Source organism: Lampris incognitus, chromosome 14 (assembly GCF_029633865.1).
Source record: "Lampris incognitus isolate fLamInc1 chromosome 14, fLamInc1.hap2, whole genome shotgun sequence".
In the NCBI taxonomy this organism is placed as follows: Eukaryota; Metazoa; Chordata; class Actinopteri; order Lampriformes; family Lampridae; genus Lampris; species Lampris incognitus.
Window position 1 is genome coordinate 14980784 of NC_079224.1, and position 21512 is coordinate 15002295.

The window sequence follows — 21512 nt, forward strand, 5'->3', positions numbered from 1 at the left end:
ATCAGTTTGATATATTTAAAGACAAGCTTTGGAAAGAAAGAGCGTATATCTAGGGAAACTGATGAATAATTGTGTTGTGGTGAGACACAATTGAGGGTCGATTCACCAGGGGCTGCTGCTGCTCCTTTAAGGCAGACATTTTAGAGTGCTGACGTAGGCACTGCTTAGAGTTTCCGGGGTGGAGCCAGGTTTGCAGCAGCCTAGCGGTTAGCCGGTTGCCATGAGAGATTGTGCTGTATCGGTGTCGTTTTGTGTGGCGAGTAAACGGAACTGACTCGTCTCGATCTCTCCGTCTCCTCATTCCTGCACTCCCACAGTGTAGCCATTTTTTGGGTGTCATGTCAAAGCGAAGCCCCCTCTTCAGAGAGAGGAAAACTGACTTGCTTGTTGTAATGTTTCTCGTTTAGAAAGTGTTGAGGAGGACAGAAGTTGTCTCAACAGCCGTTTTAAATATTTCTTCACTTCATTATTCATCAGGAATTGCTAAAGTTGTATAGCGTCCCCCCCCACCCCCATCCCCCCTTTTTTCACCCTAATTGTACTTGGCCAATTACTCTACTCTTCCGACCCGTCCCGGTCGCTGCTCCACCCTCTCTGCCGATCCGGGGAGGGCTGCAGACTACCACATGCCTCCTTTGATACACGTGGTGTCGCCCGCCGCTTCTTTTCACCGGACAGCGAGGAGTTTCACCAGGGGGACGTAGCGCGTGGGAGGATCACGCTATTCCCGCCAGTTCTCCCCGAACAGGCGCCCCGACCGACCAGAGGAGGTGCTAGTGCAGCGACCAGGACACATACCCACATCCGGCTTCCCATCCGCAGACACGGCCAATTGTGCCGGTAGGGACGCCCGCCCAAGCCGGAGGTAACACGGGGAATACCGGGTAGACAACTGAATAGACCGCCATGCCACCCGAATGCCCCGCATTAGGAGTCTAAGCCACAGACTCTTGCTGGAGACTTGTCCCTCGAACCCCTGATTTCGGGCGGGAAAGCCGCTATCCTTACATACTGAGCTATCCAGCTACTTATAATTATTTTTGGGAGGGTGACGCTCCGTTTTCACCCAGTGCGAGTGCCCAAAGCGATCGACAAATTCGGAACGACCATATTTTGCCAAATTCCGTAACAACGGAGGAGACCTTATCTCAGCCATGGATAAACAGCAACGAGACAAAGTCCTCAAGTTAGAGGCACTTGATGGTGTAAGGACCACGACACACATCCCTGGTGTAGTGGCTAACCTGAGACATGTCATGTCAAATGTCCCGCTAGAAATGACTTGGGAGGAAGTCAAGAAAGAAATCGGGGGGGGGGGGGGGGACTGCTTAGGACAAACAAAACGGTGTAATGAAGGACAGTCTGTCAATGTTGGTGCAGTTCAAGAGCACACTTCCTAGAGATTAAAACGGGGTGGATCAATTATAGGGTAAGAGAATATATCCCAAACCCAATAAGATGCTATAAATGCCAAAGAATGGGACACAGAGCCCAACAGTGCCGCGGTAAACAAAGATGTGCAAAATGTGTAGGTGAACATGACTACGGTAAATGTGCGAAGGACACAAAACGGAGATGTTGCAACTTTGGAGGGGAACAGTGCTGCGTATGGGGCGTGTGCAGTCCCGATCAAAGCAAAAGAGGTACAGAAATACGAAGTAATCAACATATCCTATAGAGAAGCTTTAAAGAAAGTACATGAAATGCAGAGGAGGTGGTGGGTGGCGGCCTTGGGCCTTTATCCCAGAGAAAAAGTCGGTCAATACAGCAAGACAGAACAGGTAGAGCTCCAATAATACAACACACTCATTGTTCCCATAAATGCAAGATAATCGGCAGCCATACCAACATGTACCCTGGCTCTGCCAAATGACATAAGCCTGTGTGGGCTTGGCTAGTACTTGGATGGAAGACCGCCTGGGAAAACTGAGTTGATGCCGGAAGTGGTGTTGGTGGGTCAGTAGGGGACAGTCTTCCCTCTGGTCCTAATAAAACAGCAAATATTAAAAAAAATCCTAATGCCCCAGTGCAATGATGGGGACACTGTGCTGTAGGAGATGCCGTCCTTCAGATGAGACATTAAAACCGAGGTCCTGACTCACTGTGGTCATTAAAGATCCCATGGCATTTATCACAAAGAACAGGGGGTTCCCCGTTGTCCTGGCAAAATTCCCAACCTGGCTCTCTTCATCTGGCCACCTAATCATTCCCCCATGTAACTGGCTCAATGATTCCTCCCTCTCCACCTCAAGCTGATGTGTGGTGAGCGTTCTGGTGCAAAATGGCTGCCATGCATCACCCAGGTGGGTGCTACCCATTGGTGGTGGTTGAAGTGAGTTACCCCCTTCACTGTGAAGCGCTTTGGGTGTCTAGAAAAGCGCTATATAAATGTAATGATGATGATGATGATGATTATTGTTATTATAAAAGAGGACTCCTTGGTGGTAAATCAGACAAGGTTCATGGCCATCATTTGTAAAATATGGCCATCAAGAAAGAAAAAAAAAGTGGCACAATTAAGACAGTGGTGAATGCGGCAGAAGTATTTTGGGGGTATTAATGAATTGAAAGCAGAAATATTCATGAAATGTTGAAAAGTAAACACTGATGGAGGGTCTCAGGGTACTGATTAACATTGTTGTTAGCCTCATTGCTAATGGCCAAGAATTTAAAAGCTATGTGTCAGAAGTAGAACCACGACCGGATGTCTTGTGTGTACAAGAAACTGGGCTAAGACCCCATCTTGACTTTATTATACCAGGATATACCTCAGCTGGCTGTGGCTGTGGTGGCTGTGTTACATTCATAAAAGATAGCGTTTCAAACATTACCATCACCAGCAGACATTGTAACTGAAGTGTGTAATGCAGATATCATCCTCGAAATAACCAACTTTTACAATCCATGTAAAAAGTTGAGTGCCCAAATGTTTAACGTAATTGAACATCGTAACAGAAGAGAAATCTCACGCGGTGATTTTAACGCACATAATAGCTCATGGGGTAGTAAACGCACAGATGATAACGGCAATGTGGTTGAAGAACTGTTGGAGGAAAGCTCACTAGTCTGCCTTAATGATGGCAAAGGAAGAAGATTAGATGTAAGCAGAAATGCTGTATCATGTCTAGATCTAACGTCTGGAAATACAGCATGCTCGTGTGAATGGGATGTTAGTTCTAGCATGGGAAGTGATCATTTTCCATTTCTTTTTGTTTGTTCTCGAAATCTTAATATGCATGCCCGAGAAAGGCATGCATTAAAGAAATGGTGCTTTGGAAAAGCTGACTGGGGACATATTCAAGAATACTGCATAGAGAAAGGTAATTCAGTTTCAATGGAATACAGAAGAATGTGCTTCTGTAGTGGCTAATTACATTTTGAATGCTGCTTTGAAGAGCATACCCATGAGCAGAATAACTTCGGAAGAGGGAAGTGGTTCCATGGGGGAATGAAATATGTGATAAGACTGTCAGAGAATGAAACAAAGCATTACAAGTATTAAGGAGTAATTTGAATCAGGAAAACTTAATAGAATACCAAAGGAACAAAGCTCTGACTGGTAGAGTTATCAAATTCAGTAAAAAAAAAAAGAATGCATGGAGGAAATACTGCACTACTATAGGTGGAGAAGTGAAACTAGGTGATGCATGGCTAATGTTAAAGAAAACGAGTGGCCAAAGGAAGTACACTAAAATCCCAGTGCTACAGGGTGGAGAAATAATTGCTGTAACAGATAAAGGAAAGGCTAACATATTGGGTAAGAGCTTTGCCAGTATACACAGTGGAAATCACTTGGACGATCTGCATAAAAAGAGGAAAGAGGAAGTGCTAAGAGAAAACGGTGATGTAATTAAGAAAAAATTGTAATGAAGACTCAGCTCTTGATGCCGAGCTGACTATGAGTGAATCAAAAATAGCAATACACGGCACCGGATACACAGCAACGGGTCAGGACAAATTAAATTATGCTATATTCCATAAATTACTTGATCAAGTACTGACTATCATCCCGGAACTATTTAATAAGATATGAGAGAAGGATTGATGCCAAAAAGTTGGAAGCGTGCACTCATTTTACCTTTTTGTAAATCTGTTAAAGACCAAAAACATGCTGGAAATCATAGTCCCGTCACCTTAACTTCACATCTGTGCAAATGGATGGAAAAGATTTTACTCTGAAGACTTAACTATAGTCTTAACTATATTCTTCCTAACTATAGTCTTAACTATAGTAGAACAGAGAGGGGCAATAACATCATATCAGAATGGATTCAGGAAAGGAAGAGCCACTATGGACACTGTTGTTAGAGTAAGTAATGAAACGGAGAAATCGTTTAAAATGAAAGAATTGGGGCGTCCGGGTAGCGTAGCGGTCTGTTCAGTTGCTGATGCAGGTGTGCTGAGAAAGATTAAGGAGGCTATTCTAAAGGAAAACTATGGTCATAAAATTGGGGATTTAAACGTTCAACCAGTAAGTGTTGCTATGTGTACCTCACTAGGAGGAGAAAAATAGATGAACATCTCCATATATATGTACAACCAATGGAAAAAGTAAATTAAATAGCTGGGAATTTGGCTCGATGAAAGATGCACATGAAAGATACTTGCTGAAAAACTAGAAACAAAAAGTAAAACGTAATTAATCTAATGAGAGCTAGTATATCTGGATACAACTGGTGAGCAGGCAAGCAAGCATTAATAGATATATAAAGGGCTTTGATGAGATCAGCAATTGATTATGGGTGCTTTGTTTATAGGGCAGCAGCCAAATCTCACTTATATAGAATTGATAGAATACAGAGTAAAGCTTTGAGGGTGACACTTTATAATAACGACACAAATGAGGCATTAGTTAAGTATTAGTAACTACTGAATTCATCATTTGTAAAGCATTTGTAAAGCAAGACATGCAGCAATGGTTAGTGTGTTAATAGATGTTTTATAAATACTTATTAATAGTGCAATTCATGATTAATTCATGCACAAATGTACATCTAAATAGTTTGTTAATCATGTAGGATCTTATGATCTTTGAGACTTTTGTGAGTCTCTCAAGGTACTGCTGGCCTTTCAGTCTCATTTGTAAATGCTTTGTAAGGCATAGACAACCCCACTTTAGATGGGGTCACACAAAATACTTAACTACCAACTAGTAACTACCTGAATTAGTCATGACTTGCAGTATTAATAAGTATTTATAAAACATCTATTAACACACTAACCATTGGTGCATGTCTTCTTTTATAAATGCTTTACAAATGACTACTTAACTAATGCTTCATTTGTGTCGTTATAAAGTGTTACCGCTTTGAGAATTAGCATTGGTACAATGAGATCAACACCAAGTAATGCTGTGCTGGTAGAATCAGGGGAAATCCCATTAGAGCTCAGAAGAGACCAACTGGCATTAGCTTACTGCATTCGTCTTAGAGGATGTAGGGATGAAAACACCACTAAAAGTGTCCCAGGTGAATGCTGGAAGTATAACAGATTTAAGGGAAATGGTTTTGGATGGAATATAATAGATAAAGCAGAAGAATTTGATGTTAAAGAAACAAGGTTTAATAATTCCTCTAATCCAATAAGTAATACTCCCCCATGGCTGTTTCTTAATCATGGAACTAAGGAAAGATTGGGTGCAAAGTGAAATAGGACACTGTGCAAACCAATATATAAGGAATAATTTTCACAACTACTTACATATATGGCTCAAAAGATGAAAATGATCATATAGGAACAGGAGTATACAATTACAACTACAATTTAAAATTCATTTAGGGAATAGAATTACAGATAAATGATTGGTTTATACAGCTGAGATGATGGCAGTGATTGTTGGTCTTCAGTGGGTGGAGGAAGTGAAGCCAGACAACATGGTGTTGTATCCTGACTCTGCAAGAGTACTTTTAAGTTTACAGACTATGAAGTCAATCAGGGAAGATTTTATGTTTGAAAATGTTCAATTTTTATTTAAATTCAAAGATTGGGAATAGATGCCGAACTTTGCTGGATACCTGCTCATGTGGGATTAAAGTGTAAAGAATTTGCTGACACGGTGGCTAAAAGATCACTAAATATGAGGCATATAGTAATTGACATACCATTTGTAAAATGGTGTGTCATTGGCAGAAAAAGTGGGATGAGGACAGTAAGGGCAGAACATACCATAGAATCCAAAAAGACAGCACAGAGTGTTAAGGGGAGACGTAGAAGAGAGGCAGTAGTTTTATCCAGGTTAAGGTCTAATCACACTGGTTAAAATAAGACTCTATTTCTATTGGGAAAAATACATTCACAGTTGTGCGCGCACTGTAATATGACTGAAAATGTATTAAAACGTATTCATGAACTGTAACAAATGTAAGGAAGAAAGGGTAAGGTTGCAACGAAGGGTGAGAGATAAGATGAGATAAAAGATAAGATGTGGTAAACACAGAGAGGGGTAATAGGCTTTTTTTTTTATAAATACCGGATTGTTTAATAGAATACAGTTGTTGTTTTTCTTAGACTAATATAAACTAGATCCGAGTCTACATACTCCGCTACGGTAGGTGGCGGTATGCACTTAAAAGTTGGTATTGCAAGCCACCAAAAAAAAACAAAAAAAACGCAAAGTTGCTGTCTCCACGTAAACCTACTACGGAACTGCGTGGGTTGGATTTGGTTTACTACCCGGTACTATTTAGACGGGACACCTATGATCGTACGGTTTACTGCTTTAGCGTCCAGCATATTTGCAGGTTGAAATTTAAAGTATCGGACGCATTACAGATCAGTCTGGTTTATCTATGCCACTAAAGGATCAGTCCAACTCAACGGTCATGAAGCCAGCAGTGGATGAGATGTTCCCTGAAGGAGCTGGACCCTACGTGGACCTAGATGAGGTCGGTTAGCCAGTTAGCGTTAGCAGATTCATCCAAAATGCTGGGCACAACCAACCCCAAAGGAAGCTCGGTGACTTGTTTCCAGTGACATTTAGCGCTGTCAGAATCTAACCGGCTCCTTGTCCACATTTTTATAATCCAGTTTGACTCATTATACATGGACTGATTAATCCATGTAGAGCCAGCTCACGCATGATTTACCAGTTAGCCGTAGCGGGCAAGCTAGTTCTGAGTTGCATGCTTGTGTTTTGGCAGGCTGGGGGAAGCACAGGACTACTGATGGACCTGGCCGCCAACGAAAAGGCTGTTCATGCAGACTTCTTCAATGGTAAATAAAGGGTTCTGCTGGAGCTGTGGGTTGCCACGTGTTTAATATTCAACTAAAAAAAAAACAAAAAACTCAGATTAAAACACCAGTAAACTTTTTGCGAGTTCAAGACTGCTCGGAACTCAGTGAATTCTAACGGGACATGTCCGACGTCACGTGTTCACACTGTTTACTTCGGGGTGGGGGTGGGGGCAAAACAAAAAACAACATGGGTGCTGTCAGATGGCTCATTTTATCAGCATTTTTGAGCAAACTAACGCCATTTAGCGAAAAGGTGGCTGATAAGAATTTTAACTTTTAATTTTCAAATTGAAATAATGCCAAATACATAATATCAACAAAGATCACACAACTACACACCCATGCGTGAAAATGTAAATCCTTTTTCTTTAACAGCATGAAACTTTTTCTTTCTTACTTTTTCTTTCGTACCATGAGTGCAGCCATGTTTGGTTCCACTCTTTCTTGCAGTGACGTAACTGATGCCCAGGCCTGACAAACTGGAGCTCTGAAATGGTACCGGAATGTCCGACCTGTTTTTCCTGTTTTTTCACCAGTCAGATCTTGTTTGTTTTTGTTTTTTTTACTAGTTAGACGTTTTCTGGAACGTAGCAAAGGGACAACGGTCTTTGCATATATTAATCACTGGCCAGGCTTATTAATTTTTCTTTTTGAAATTTTAACATACGGTACTTCCTTTTGAGAGGAAATGTTTCAGGGCTCAGCGTTTTACTGTGTATTGGCTGTGATGATACACTTAAACAATTCTCCAAACTAAAGTACACAAGGTGTTTGTTAGACGGGTCATTTGAAGTGATTTGTAGAACCTTCCGTCATCTTTGAATGGTAAATTACCACCTGAGCCAAGACAAATCTATTGGTGCATATTTTCCTTTCACTCCGACATCAGAACGCCGTTGGCTCAGAAACAGCTGGAAATGTCTTTACTGGCTCCAAACCATTCCTTCTAGCCTGCTTCCCTTTTTGCAAACTGCGTTTTATAACGTGGTGTGATCTCTGTCCTGAGGCAAAGCTACTTCAAACGGCTGTGACTTCTCGCCATATGCCACACAGATTCAATGCAGACTGCCTCTGCAGGAACACTTAGGGTGTGCTTTGCAAGAGGCGCATACAAGGAGGCAGGCATTTTTCCCTTCTTGGTAGAGATGTCTACAGGTTTACTGCTTCTAGGGCCATTTAAACAGGCTCCTTGGTCCCTTGGCCCTCACTTGGATTGGTATATATATCATATGTTCAGCAAATAGTAAAGTACTATAACCCTTTAATATCAACAGTGAAATGAAGTTCTGCTTTGCAAGTCCCAGACTCTTGGAATGATAATAATAATGATAGTATTGATAATAATAATGATGATCATATTCTAAAAATAAATAATACATCTTGTTTGTCTATTCCATGTTTTTTGCAAATACTCAGCCCACATAATATCTTTTTATTTCATTGTGTATGCATTAATTTGGTCTACACATACACAAACAGTATGGTGCACTTGTTACAAGGTGCAAATGTATTTCTTTTTAAAGTGGTTATCAGTAATTTTTTCATTAAAAAAAAAAGCCTTATTTGATGCCTTTTGCCCATTGGCATTTTTGGAGCAACAGCCATTTAATTTATTAGCGTTTTGTAACTCAACTATATGCCTTTTTTTTATGGGTGCTGGCACCTACCCAGTATTTAAATGTATTGGTGCCCACAAGGAAAATGTGTCAAGTCTGCCACAAAAAGAAGAGAAAAAGGAGGGCCACATGTGTCGAATGCTGAAGAGAAAGCGATAGGCGCTAAAATAAAAAGCGAAACATGATCTACCATTTAACTGAGAATTTTGTATGGGTTGATATGTTGCTCAATATTACTGTTTCAGTTGAAATGGTTGGATCAGTCTTCTTTCTCCAAAATACGCATGTTACTGCCGGGTTATCTTACCACTGTTGCACCAAATTGGTGACTGCCAGAAATTGTCATATCCACGTGAACGATTTCTGCGCATTCAGACTCACGTCCATTTCGAATGGTATGCTGGGATTTGCAGTATAAAACAAACTATTATGACTGAAGAATTACACAGCCATGCAAGTCATCACTACTTTAGAAGGACCTTGCTAATGTGAAACCTTGACAATGCATGGTTTTCTGCCTATTTAATGCTCCTGAAGAACATTGAAATGCCAGCTCAATGCTCATTTAAGCTATGGCCATTGCAGGTGCAAACACTGAAACACAGTTTGGCTCTTGTATGGTTTAGTTTAATTAAGACTTGAATGCCTTTCAGTTGATTTATTAGTAAAGAAACTTCTACTATTGGGCACAGTTGACAGAAACCACCTCTGCCTAGTGACATACCACGTTTTAACTCCCTTTACCTATTCAGTTTCCAGCCAGGTCAGATTTCTGTTGTATGTAGACATGATATTTGTACCATTGAAATGGGTTCCAGCCCCGTAGAATAGAAATGTTTGGAATTTTTAGCGACATGTGATGATGGATATTTAGCTCGAGTAGCTTGAGAGTTCATTCTTGGGCACAATTTTAGCATCCACACATTTCTAAACAAGGCTCAAAGGAGACTGTCTGAAAGACAACTGTCTTGAAAAGTAGCTCCTAAAAGACGATGGTATTGCAGTTCTCATCCAATAAAACATAAAGCGTGACATTGGCAATTGCGTCATCCTTAAGTGCCTGTTTGTCATGCATGTAATGAGTGTTTTGTTTTTTTTTGGTTGCAAAGGCTTCAATTTGACACAAAATATTGTTTTTCTGAAATGTTTTTTAGCATGTGTGTGTTTTGTGTGACCCAAAGCACCTTTTTAAATGATATCTTGTGCAAAATAGGATTTGCAGTACACACAGATTCGTGGCAGATTCTTGCATTCTGTGTGCTTAATTATTTAATGGCTTGCAATATAGTGCTCAAAATTAAGCCTTAACAATAATATTGCTATTTTAAAGCCTGGTTATAAAAGCAGCAATTACCAACATAAACAAACAGACAGACAATAATGTACTCAGAAGGGAATTATAGTCAGTTGTCCTATGTATCGCACACATTAAGGCATTAGATTCGACAACATGGGATGTAGCTCTAATGATCAGTGTGGGAGAATTGAGTAGTTGCAGCCTACAGCTCGTTGAAATGATTGGCTTGAAGTGAAAATAGACATAGATGACATAAAACATAACCAATACAGTAAAGCTAGTGACAGTGAAAAAAATAATAAGAATTTATAGAATAAAAGCGTATGTAAAGTGTGTGCAAACGTGGCCATGGAACCGACTGGCTTCACAACTCTAGAAAACAAGAGCCTGGGGTCCAAACGTACGGATTAGCAACATTTTCCAGACATGCGAGATCACAGCAGATGCTAGGTGGCATGAAGTGGGTAAATGTTGATGTCTTCGCCATCAAGGTGGTTTGTAGTTAGCGAGTAGGAGACCTAACTAACTTAACTTGAAGTTAACGTGCAGAGGATGTGGCATTGATTCACACGCATGTTCTTACAGTTCTCCCGTTTCACCTCTGACCTCACAAACTTGACAAGTCCACAGGAAGGGCATGCAGGATGCCTCAGCAAGTGCATTCCAAGATCCTTTTACTTTTATCACCCCCGCACCCCTCTGACCCACCGGCGCGAGAGGCTGCTTTATAGGGGAAAAGCCTCACTTGCAAAAAAATCTCTTGAAATATGCCCGTCCTTGGCACGCTTTATTGTGTAACTTCTGATTTGTGGTAACAAGCGTCTTTGTCCACCCCCCCAATAGATTTTGAAGACCTGTTCGATGATGACGACATCCAGTGAGAGATTCGCGTGTCTTCGGTGGTGTTAATGATGGACGATATTAACACAACTCCTCATTATGGACTACTTTTTCCCTGATACACAAACTTTTTCCATTTGGGAGTGCAGGCTAGCACACACAGTCTAATGACATACAATTTCCTTTCATAGGTGTGCTAGATTTAAGGTCATAAAAACATTCATAAAAAAAGTTGCCACTGGCTCCAGATGTTGTGAAATTCTTAGGATCCCAAGGATTCCTTCATATATGGTATGTTGAAATTATCAGCTTCTATCGGGCTCATGTGTCTTGACTGCTTCCAAGCTGGATTGTAGGTTTGTGTCCGCTGGTGAACACCTGTTAGCGGTACTTTTCCAGCATAATAACATACAGGATGGCTGAACCTCCCGTGCTGTCGCCCGAGAACATGCTGCAGATGGCATATGATAAATGGTAGTCAGTCAGTAGCTTTTTGTATTACTTGAAATAACACACATAAACTTTAAATAATGGCTGTGTGATATGAAACACTTGTGTCCCGTAATGTTGTGCAAATGCACAGTTACACACTTGTAATTGTATTTTGTGGACGAATCCTGTGTTTAAAGCTGATGAGAAGTGAATAAACGGTGCCGTGTCAATGACAAGGTTTATGAGTCTGTTGTGTGACTTGTTCAGTATCTCCATGTTGCTGCCTATGAACATCTGGGGAGGTGCCGGTACAATGTAATGTCTTTCCTTCACATTTTTAAGGATTTTTCAAAACTAAACACATATTTGGTCATTCATCTTAAAGATAAAATGCGTCCCAGGTGTCCTTCATCCCTTAATGTTTACTTCTTGGACGATTTATTGTTTATGAACTTGAACAATGTCCCGTTTGAAGCCGGGAAACCTTGGAAGTCTTTACTCGGTAATGTCATCTGCTCCACTGACACTGAGAAGGAGACTTGCTTATATGTCTGCACCCAACTGAGCTGTTTTCACCATAAGTACTGATGATTTGCAACCTTGAAATATTTCTGCATCCCAGGAATATAACCACCCGGGCTGCTGTCCACAAACGTGTGTGTGTGTATTGTGTATATATATTACATGTGTGTATATATATATATGTGTGTGTGTGTGTGTGTGTGTGTGTGTGTATATGTGTGTGTGTGTATGTATGTATGTATATATGTATATATGTGTGTATATACACACACACATATATATACTATATATACGTATATAGACACACATATATATACAATACACACGTGTGTATGTATATATACATGTATACATGTATACATACATACATACATATTCATTCATATATACATACATTCATATATATGTACATGTACATGTGTATGTAAAATATGTATATACATATATATGTATATACATTATATATATATATATATATATATATACACACACACACACACACACACACACCACATTGGCAGCTGAGGAGTGCGTGATGCATGAAACAAGCTTGTACTGCAATGTATTAAAGTGTTTTCCGACATCTATCTTTATATGTATATGTATATGTATGTGTAAAATCCAGTGAGTCAAATACATTCTTTATGAGACAGTACAAGCCTGTTTTTTCACTGTTTCATGCCATAAGCAATCATCAGCTGTCAATAAATCATTAACTGGGGGGGAAATCCAATCTGAATTTTATTGATAGCTGATGATTGCTTATGGCATGGAACAGTGAAACAGGCTGTTGAGCACTTTCCCTACCGTTGAGTATTTCTTTTAATAAAGTTATATATGTGTGTGTGTGTGTGCACGCGCGTGTGTGTGTGTGTGTGATTGCTGGTAAAGCTTTGGCTCGTTTCTTACCCTGGGAGAGACTTTAACAGAAACATGAATCCTGTTTCAGATTGGATATCCCTCTCAGTTAACGATGCACGACCTCAGCCTTCTGTTGCAACGTTCTTCTTTGCTGTCGTCACATGTTTTGACTGTCCCTGTTGAGTGATTCTCGCCACCAATTTGTAAGGGACTTTTATTTTTTTCCTTATGTGTTTGTACTCGTCGTTCTCCAAGTACATCTTTAGCTCAAGACCGCAACTTGGGAAAGTGCTTACATGGAAGCGGTTGTCGGGCATCATCATTTTTTACGAGGGTCTGTTGTTTTAATGAGCTTTTCTTTTCAGAAGTAGCATGAGAAGCTTTAGGGGTTCTTAACACAAGTTTTAACTCTGCATGAATTTTCCACACACAGAAAGACACAGACACCTCTCCCGCGGACGGCTGCACTGTGACGCCACTAAGAAGAGAGACGCTTGTCCACTGTCGTGGCAGCCCGGGCTACTTGGAAGGATGTGAAGTGCAGGGATGTAGGCCTGAAGCTAAGCCGTCATGAGTCACACCAGCGGGCAACGTGACCTGTCGACCTATTGCACAGAATAATTGTATTCAAAATAATAATATGATCACCTTTTTTCATTTTTAACTTGACTTTTAGTAGATGGTAGAAATCAAGAGCTTAATATTAAAGATATGAGGGAGAAGAAATAGACCCAAGTGTTTTTATCAGTCGTATGCATGCATGTGCACACACGTATGTTGGTTCAACCATAGAAACACATTGCATTCATTATCATCAATTAATTATATTGCCTGTTGTGTTTTCTTCCATCATTTTTAACTGGTTTACTAGTTTCCATAGTCTCCAGCACGTATTCCACTGACCTGGTGTTTGAGGACTACGTGGCACATGGAGGTATCGAGGCTGTGGGGATGCACTGCGGCTGGTAGTCTGCTCTGCAGGGCCGTAACAGTGGCTCTCTTCATTAGTGGCTGCCCTCGAGAGGTCCGCATCCGCAGTAACTTTACTGGATAAAAATGATACAGCTACAAAAAAGGGAGTTTTTTTTGGGAATGAAGAAATGAACAGTTAGTTTATAACTTATTGACACCAAGTGTTTTTCAATTTACTCAGACCTGTTTTCCCTGTTCAATATCTGAAGAGTTGCCAAACTCACTCAACACACACACACACACACACACACACACACACACACACACACACACACACACACACACACACACACACACACACAACTGTGTCAATTTTCAGTTCGAGAAAGAAAGCATCCGAGTTGTAGTGATTTTTTTGAGCTGGTAGTGACACAGTACAGCACACAGAAGTGAAGCTGCAGACCTCTGGATCTTGACATCATTGAGGATGACAACAAGCTGCGTAACGTCGTGGAGAGAAAAGCCGGCATGACTCGGTATCGCGTTGCTGGTGTGACATTTACTGTTGCTGTCACCCTGGTTTGTTTTTTCCCCTCAAAATACTGATGCAACACAGGAGCTATTTCAGCAACTGGCTCTTCCTTCCCGGGACGTCTAAAGAGAGATGTTACTGTTGCTGGTGAGATGAGACCTCTGGACAAACGGTACTTTTTGTGTGGCTTCCATTGGCAAAGGCCTGTAACAGCATGCTTCTGTGTGTGGTACAAATCAGGAATCAGGAATTTGTCATTTCATTTATATCGTTTCCCCCAGCCTACAGCAGTGCAACACAAACACAAAAACACACCCAAAACTACAAGAACTTCAAGAACACACATATCCAAACTAACACATATATCCAAACGGGGAGGAGGGGGGGACTGTTCAAGGGAACGAACGCCAGTCAGGACGACTGTCGGAACTTCCGGTCTGCATGGGCTAGCAGTTAGCTTAGCTTGCCTCGCTTCCGCGTCCTGTCAGACGGCCCTCGGTGTTACCCTCCTCGGTTGCAGCTTCAGGCAGGGCCGTGGTCCCTTGGCCCACAGGACGCTGCAGACCAAGATCTCCCAGCCGATCCAGCGCCAGCTCTCCCAGCCATCAAACGAAGACAAAACTGAAACGCAGACGTGGACAAAGACACTACATGGACGGTACTGGGTGATGCTGCCGCAAACGTGAATTCGAGCCGCCATCTTCCCCCACCGGAAGCGGGAAATACTTGTTCTGTATATTTTGTACCCCCCCCCCCATAATGTCCTGACTCAGGGCCTCTTTATGTGTATTGTATCCTTTGTAGTGTTTACACTATAAAGAGATTTAAGGCTTTTGATCAATTAAAGCATTAGCGCTATAATAATGATTACACCACCATATCGCTCACTTCTCGTACGGCTTGACTTATTTGAAGTTACTGCGACGTGCAGCTGCGATATTGACAAGCACTTCTTTGTAAACGTGTTTTCCTATAAAAGAGGCCTTGCGGTTCACAGATTTAATGAATAACAGTCAACTCCCACTGAGTGCGAGACATGGACATTCACATCAGTCGATGGCATACGTCTTGTCTCCTCACGTACATTGTACCAAAGCATCCCTATCCCTTGACCGCAAATTGCAAAACATGTGAGCAAACAAAAGTCAGCCGTAAAACCCCAAAAGCACACCTAGACTAATTGTGTACCCTGCACTGTACCCTAATCCTCCGCCAACAAGGGCCTTTCTGCTCACCTCTGCTAATTACAGGACCCCTATTGGTTGTTTGGACGGCGATGCAGGAGCCAATCCCGGAGCGTTTAACAGCATACTGGAACCACACGACATGCTTTTTTGTTTTTAATGATCAAGGGGCTCCTTAAAAATGTTTCACTGCCCATCCGTACCGTACAGGGGAGCAGAGAGGCGTACGGTGTGCAGCAGCACAGACAACCACAGCACCCCCTCCCCCAGAAGCTTCAGTTCAGAGAGACACCGGCTCCCAGAGGTGTGCCGTCCCTACGATTTTGAGGAGATCCCAGGAGTTCACAACTTCAGCACCTTAACAGGTAAGGGGTAAACTCACTCCATCCGTCACTCAAGGTTGTCTTTTTTTTTCAATCAATATAATACAGTAAGTCTGCAAACTGCAATTAAATAGTTTATGAGATCTTAGAATGGGGGGAAATCATACAGGACTATATCTGCCTTCCCGATCACCGTGAGATAAGATTTATGTGCAATGCATGCAGTAATGCAGTTGAACGTTTCAAGCTTTTGGTTGATTGCTGTTTGGTGTTGAGATATTCTGATATGGAAAAGGAAGATTTTTTTTTTTTACTCAGCAATCTGTGACAAGCTCATTTTGTGCTCACTGCCTTCAGCAAGTTAACGAGACGAGTTTTCCTGTTACAGTCGTGTCCTTGTCTTAGTGATGGTTTTTCATGCCTAACAGATTATTGAAAAATTCTATGCAGGTTTGCATGTTTTACCGATTCAGGGATCAATATGGCTCTGTGCAACTGAGGCAAAAATACGACTGTGGTGACTGAACATCACATTTGCCACAAATCAACACTTTACACTAAATACTGTCGCTGGATTATTATTGAATATTGTTTCTTTAATTTTCCTTAAGGAAGTGCACAAAACAAAAAATGGCACGTGCTAGAAGACCGTCGTGTTCCTTGTTCCACACTGGAATCCTGTTAACTATTGTTTTATTACCAGGTAAGACCTTTGTCAATTGATTGTCGTCCCTTTAGAACTGAATTGGACTGAACTGAACTGACTTGAAATGAACTGCGCTAGCCTTTATTCCTAGCCCATCTTTATTCTAGTCAATAGCTTTGCCGACATTTGGCCCAGTGTAACAGCATGGCTCTTGACTGTCATATGTGGACTTGGGGCATCCTTTGTGGTGCAGACATCCCCTTTCCATAATCTCTTTTAATAAAGTCAGATGGCAGCTCATATTAAAAATCCTTTCAAAGCCATAAACATAAACATAGACCTACCCTGGGTCTTTGGGGAGAAGCACTTTTCCTCATTAATAAATGTGAGCGACAAGAAGCCTTTCTGCCATAATCAGCTGACTGGGCTGTTTCCTCACAGTCATAAACTTCTGAAGCAGACCCCTGGTGGAGCAGAAAAACGCCCCTATGTGAAAGCAGGGATGTACATGCCACACGTCCCACCTTCATCCCCTGTTCCAAAAGGCTTCAGTAATTAGTGCGAGTGTAGACACGTGTGTGTCTGAAAGGGAGCAGGATATGCAAGTGCATGCGTGCGTGCGTGCGTGTGTGTGTGTGTTTGGGGGGGGTTGGGTCATAGAGCTTGCCCGTGCTCTTTGTAGTTTTACAGGTTAACTTCAGTAGGCCCCCAGTAGCTGTATAAACAGGCAGACTCCACACAAAATGGTTCAAAGCCACACCGAGAATGAATGTTTGTGTGTGTGTGTGTGTGTGTGTGTGTGTGTGTGTGTGTGTGTGTGTGTGTGTGTGTGTATGTGTATGGGGGGGGCGCCTCCATAGCCGAATGGTTACACCACATGGTTGCAACCATCGCCGGTTCCATTCCAGCCGGCGACCTTTGTTGCATGTCATACTCCTCCCTCTCTCCCATTTCCTGTCTGCCTTTCACTGTCACTGTCCAATAAAGGTAAAAAAGTGTATGTGTGTTGCGGGGGGGGGGGGTCTATCTTGCAGAGCACTTACTTAAGTTGAGGCGCCAGAGACTCAGCGCCTGCCGTGTGCTCCGAGGGGCTTATTAGTGGGTCAACGTTTTCCCTAATTTGTGCGCGTATGTGTGTGTTGAAATGAGTGTGGGGGTGGTGGGGGCTCAACATCTGGTCCTTGTATACTCAATGTCCCTACTTCTGCTGCCTGTGTTTTACAGAGTTTCTGGGGGCCATCCCAGTGGGGCAACAGAAGGAGGAGGAAGGTGAGGCCTTGCGACGTGGCGTGGGGGGGGGGCACGTTTGCATTGTGCTTACTGAGCTCAAAAACTGTTTAGAGGAGAGGGGGGAAAAACACTGATGGTTGATGGTTGTTTTTGGTTTTATCACAAAGGCATGTTCACGTTTAGGTATGGACTAAAAGTCCATGTATCGTTACAAACAATGCATCCATCAATTATCCATTTGTTGCTTTTTAATGTCCACCCATCCATCTATCCATTCAACAATCCATCCATCCATCCATCCATCCATCCATCCATCCATCCATCTATCTATCTATCTATCTATCTATCTATCTATCTATCTATCTATCTATCTATCTATCTATCTATCTATCTATCTATCTATCTATCTATCTATCTATCTATCTATCTATCTATCTATCTATCTATCTATCTATCTATCTATCTATCTATCTATCTATCTATCTATATCCATCCATCCATCCATCCACCCATCCACCCAATGGTGAATACATATGACATGTATTAATGGCAGTAGTCTTACATTTTGTACTCTGTACAAAAAAATGTGGCATTTATGTGCCAACATAGATATTCTTAGGTACATTAATACTCTCTTAGAGGTATTCTTATAATATTCTACTATTACATGTCTCATACCAGTCCTTTGTTTTGTTCCTACAAGTAAAATTACTCATACTGTATGTACAATTCCATTTGGCTAAAAGAAATAAATTCAAGCTTGGATGTACACACATACGCCACATACATACAAATTCTTTCAGATTTGATGTACACACACACACACACACACACACACACAGAGTTAAAATCAAATATTCTCTGTCATGTCTGTCAGTATCTAGCGATGTGAAAGCTGACGCCATGGCTAACCTGAAGACGCTGGTTCGTAATAGGAGGAACCTCCCTATACTCCCTTTGCCCCACCTCAAACGTCTCCCCGACTTCTGGGGATGGTACAAGCACTTCATGGACACCCACAACCAGGAAGGAGTGAGTGTCATTCATTTCCCATGTTTCCAGTTTACATGTAAGTGGGTACATGGTACACTTACATGCTGACTTCTACTAAAAATACAGGCAACCATATGCATTTGCGGCATGTTTTTTTTGGGGGGGGGGTCTTCCCCCCCCTTTTTTTCTCCCCAATTGTACTTGGCCAATTACCCTATTTTCCAAGCCGTCCCGGTCGCTGCTCCACCCACTCTGTTGAGCCGGGGAGGGTTGCAGACTACCACATGCTTCCTCCGATACATGTGGAGTCGTCAGCCATTTCTTTTCACCTGACAGTGAGGAGTTTCACCAGGGGGACGTAACGTGTGGGAGGATCACGCTATTCCCCCAGTCCCCCCTCCCCCCCGAACAGGTGCCCCAACCGACCAGAGGAGGCGCTAGTGCAGCGACCAGGACACACACCCACATCCAGCTTCACACCCGCAGACATGGCCGATTGTGTCTGTAGGGTTGCCCGACCAAGCCGGTGGTAACACGGGGATTCGAACCGGCGATCCCCGTGTTGGTAGGCGACGGAATAGACCGCTATGCTACCCGGACGCCCCATGTAGTTTTTTTAAATTGCCCTAATTACTTTAAGAATACCCAGAAAAGCTAAAACAGAATAGAATTGACTAGTTTAGAAGAGTAAAATGGAAGAATGGCTAATTTAAACAGCTTACTACATTCTTTAACATCTTGAAAAAGTGGAGACTTAAGTTATTTGCTGCCCTTGAAATAAATGTCATAACTTGGTGCGCCTTCTTATTCTGCATTGCCCCCCCCCACCCATCTCTTTCTCTTCCATGTTCAGGTTGAGGATCTGGACCGTCTGTATTTGGCTTACCTTCAGAACAAGCACAGGTTAGAGGAGGGCCCTACCTTCAACCACTATCTCACCCACCTGAGCGAGATCTACAAGAAGTGTGCAAACTCAGATGATCCCGAGTGCATCGCCGAGTCCACCAGCAAACCAAAGGCTGGAGTGGTCATGCCTGCCCCCATCAAGGCTGCCGCCGTCAGGATGTGCAACCCTTATATCGACCCCTACTGCCTCTACTCCCTCCTCCCCAAGGCTGCCGCCCCGGAGCCTGCGCCAGCCCCGGCCAAGGTGCCAGCTCCTATTCTCACCCCAATGCTGCCCATGCCCATGAAGAGCCCCACTGGCTTCTACTACTACGCGCCCCTGCTGGAGTCCTTCCTCAGCCCTGAGCAGAAAGCCGAACTGCTGAGGATCTGCAACCCTTCGGACGTGGAGTGCCTTCAGTACCACCTGAGGTCAGCGTTCGGTTATCGTCCAGCTCCCGGCCCTGCCCCATCCTACGCTGCACTCAACTGCGACCCCAAGGACCCCTACTGCAGGCCCATCCTCGTCCAGAAGGCCCCCACTGGCTTCTACCACATGCTCTACCCCAACTGCGACCCGACAGTAGATCCTCTGTGCGTTGGCACTGTTGCCAACCCCGCCCCGCTGGCTGCCGAGGAAGCCCCTAAAGAGCAGGCCTGCAACCCCCTGTTTGACGAGGGCTGTAATCCACTTACAGCCACCAAGCTGTCTGGTCTAACGAAGCCCGTGCTGGAGTACGCTCCCAAGAGTGCTGCAGCCCATTCTGCTGTCCCTCTGACCTGCGATCCCCGCTATGACCCCTACTGCATACTGGCAGCTGCCGCTGCCCTCCGCAAGCCCGCCCCACAGCTGCCCGAGCACCAGGTCTGAATCTGAAGTCCGGCTACCTCGATAAATAGTTAACTGTTTTAAATAGTATAGTGTAATCTTTACCATCAAATTGTTGCATTAATTGTCTTTTGCTTTTCATGGGGTGTATTAAATGATGTAGTGAAATGAAATGGGTGTTGCATTATGCTTCTCTGTGCTATCTTCCTCTGTGTTCATCTTTGCATCAGATAATTTCTATTCTCTTTTAAACCAAAAAGCCAAAAATAAATCAATTGATCAACCTAACCAGGTCCGCTACAGGCTTGGGGTCCGTGGCAAGACCAAGGAGGGCTACGACTGCTATGTGCACTATGATAAGGACTGCATCCCTGTGGGGGCCGGCGAGGAGGCCAGGGCTTATCTCAAAGCGCCAGCCAAGCCCTTCTGCCATCCGTTCGACCCCAACTGTGGCAAGTTTGCTGCACCTGCCAACGCCAAGGCCTTGAAACCCGGCAAGGATGGCATAATTCTGCCAGACCCCCACTGCGACCCCGAGTACGACTACAACTGCCGCTTGCGCCGCGCTGAGCCCGCCGCTGCCGATGAGCCCGCCGCCACCGCAGAGGAGAAGGCTGCTGATGAGCCCGCGCGGGAAGCCACCGGGCAACGATCCGCTGTCCCAAAATTTGAAGACTTCCTCAGGGTCTACATGCAGCAGTACCACAAGAAGTAAGCTGTTAAACATGATGCCAAAGTCAGCAGCACCTGCTAGGTAGTCAAGTAACTGTGAGTAAGGGAGCCCCCCTGTTATAGTATCTCCCTTGATGGACTCCCATAATGCACCCCAAGCCACCAAAGTTGCAAAAAAGAGGGACAGTTGCCCCACCATCAAAAGTATAGCTGTTTGAAACAGGACATCTTAATTGGCTCAGAGAATGTGAAGGCTTGCAATTTTCTGCCTGCTCCATAAAAGAGGTACAGCCCACCAGGCATCCCTATAGGTTTAACATTCTCATGGAAAACTATTTGAAATATGTGATTAGTTACTACATCTGTGTTTGTAGAAAAGAGTCCTATGTATAGATGTGTGTTAGAGTAGGAGTAGTTTGAATCTGTGTCAATATAGATATTTTTTCCCCTCTATTGTACATTCTGTTTTCATTCGCTTTACAAATGTACTCATTCCTAAGTGTAT

At 43.0% G+C, this 21512-nt stretch overlaps 2 protein-coding genes across 2 annotated transcripts; both read left to right on the top strand.

The window, feature by feature from the left end:
• Positions 1-6665: 6665 nt before the first annotated feature.
• Positions 6666-11654, top strand: cops9 (COP9 signalosome subunit 9). The gene is made up of 3 exons (XM_056293458.1): positions 6666-6884; positions 7140-7212; positions 10990-11654. The coding sequence occupies exons 1-3, from the start codon at positions 6789-6791 to the stop codon at positions 11025-11027; spliced, it is 207 nt and encodes a 68-aa protein (XP_056149433.1). The 5' UTR covers positions 6666-6788; the 3' UTR covers positions 11028-11654.
• A 3956-nt stretch (positions 11655-15610) lies between these two features.
• and2 (actinodin2) lies at positions 15611-21050 on the top strand. The gene is made up of 5 exons (XM_056293792.1): positions 15611-15794; positions 17623-17667; positions 18506-18660; positions 19475-20371; positions 20628-21050. The coding sequence occupies exons 1-5, from the start codon at positions 15611-15613 to the stop codon at positions 21048-21050; spliced, it is 1704 nt and encodes a 567-aa protein (XP_056149767.1).
• Positions 21051-21512: the final 462 nt, after the last annotated feature.

Bases quoted from the DNA above. Each gene is read 5' to 3' on its own strand.
- cops9 (XM_056293458.1), top strand. From the start codon at position 6,789: ATGCCACTAAAGGATCAGTCCAACTCAACGGTCATGAAGCCAGCAGTG. The intron at 6,885-7,139 runs GTCGGTTAGCCA...GTGTTTTGGCAG, and splicing joins CCTACGTGGACCTAGATGAG to GCTGGGGGAAGCACAGGACT. The intron at 7,213-10,989 runs GTAAATAAAGGG...CCCCCCCAATAG, and splicing joins TCATGCAGACTTCTTCAATG to ATTTTGAAGACCTGTTCGAT.
- and2 (XM_056293792.1), top strand. From the start codon at position 15,611: ATGTTTCACTGCCCATCCGTACCGTACAGGGGAGCAGAGAGGCGTACG. The intron at 15,795-17,622 runs GTAAGGGGTAAA...TGTGTTTTACAG, and splicing joins CAACTTCAGCACCTTAACAG to AGTTTCTGGGGGCCATCCCA. The intron at 17,668-18,505 runs GTGAGGCCTTGC...CATGTCTGTCAG, and splicing joins GCAACAGAAGGAGGAGGAAG to TATCTAGCGATGTGAAAGCT.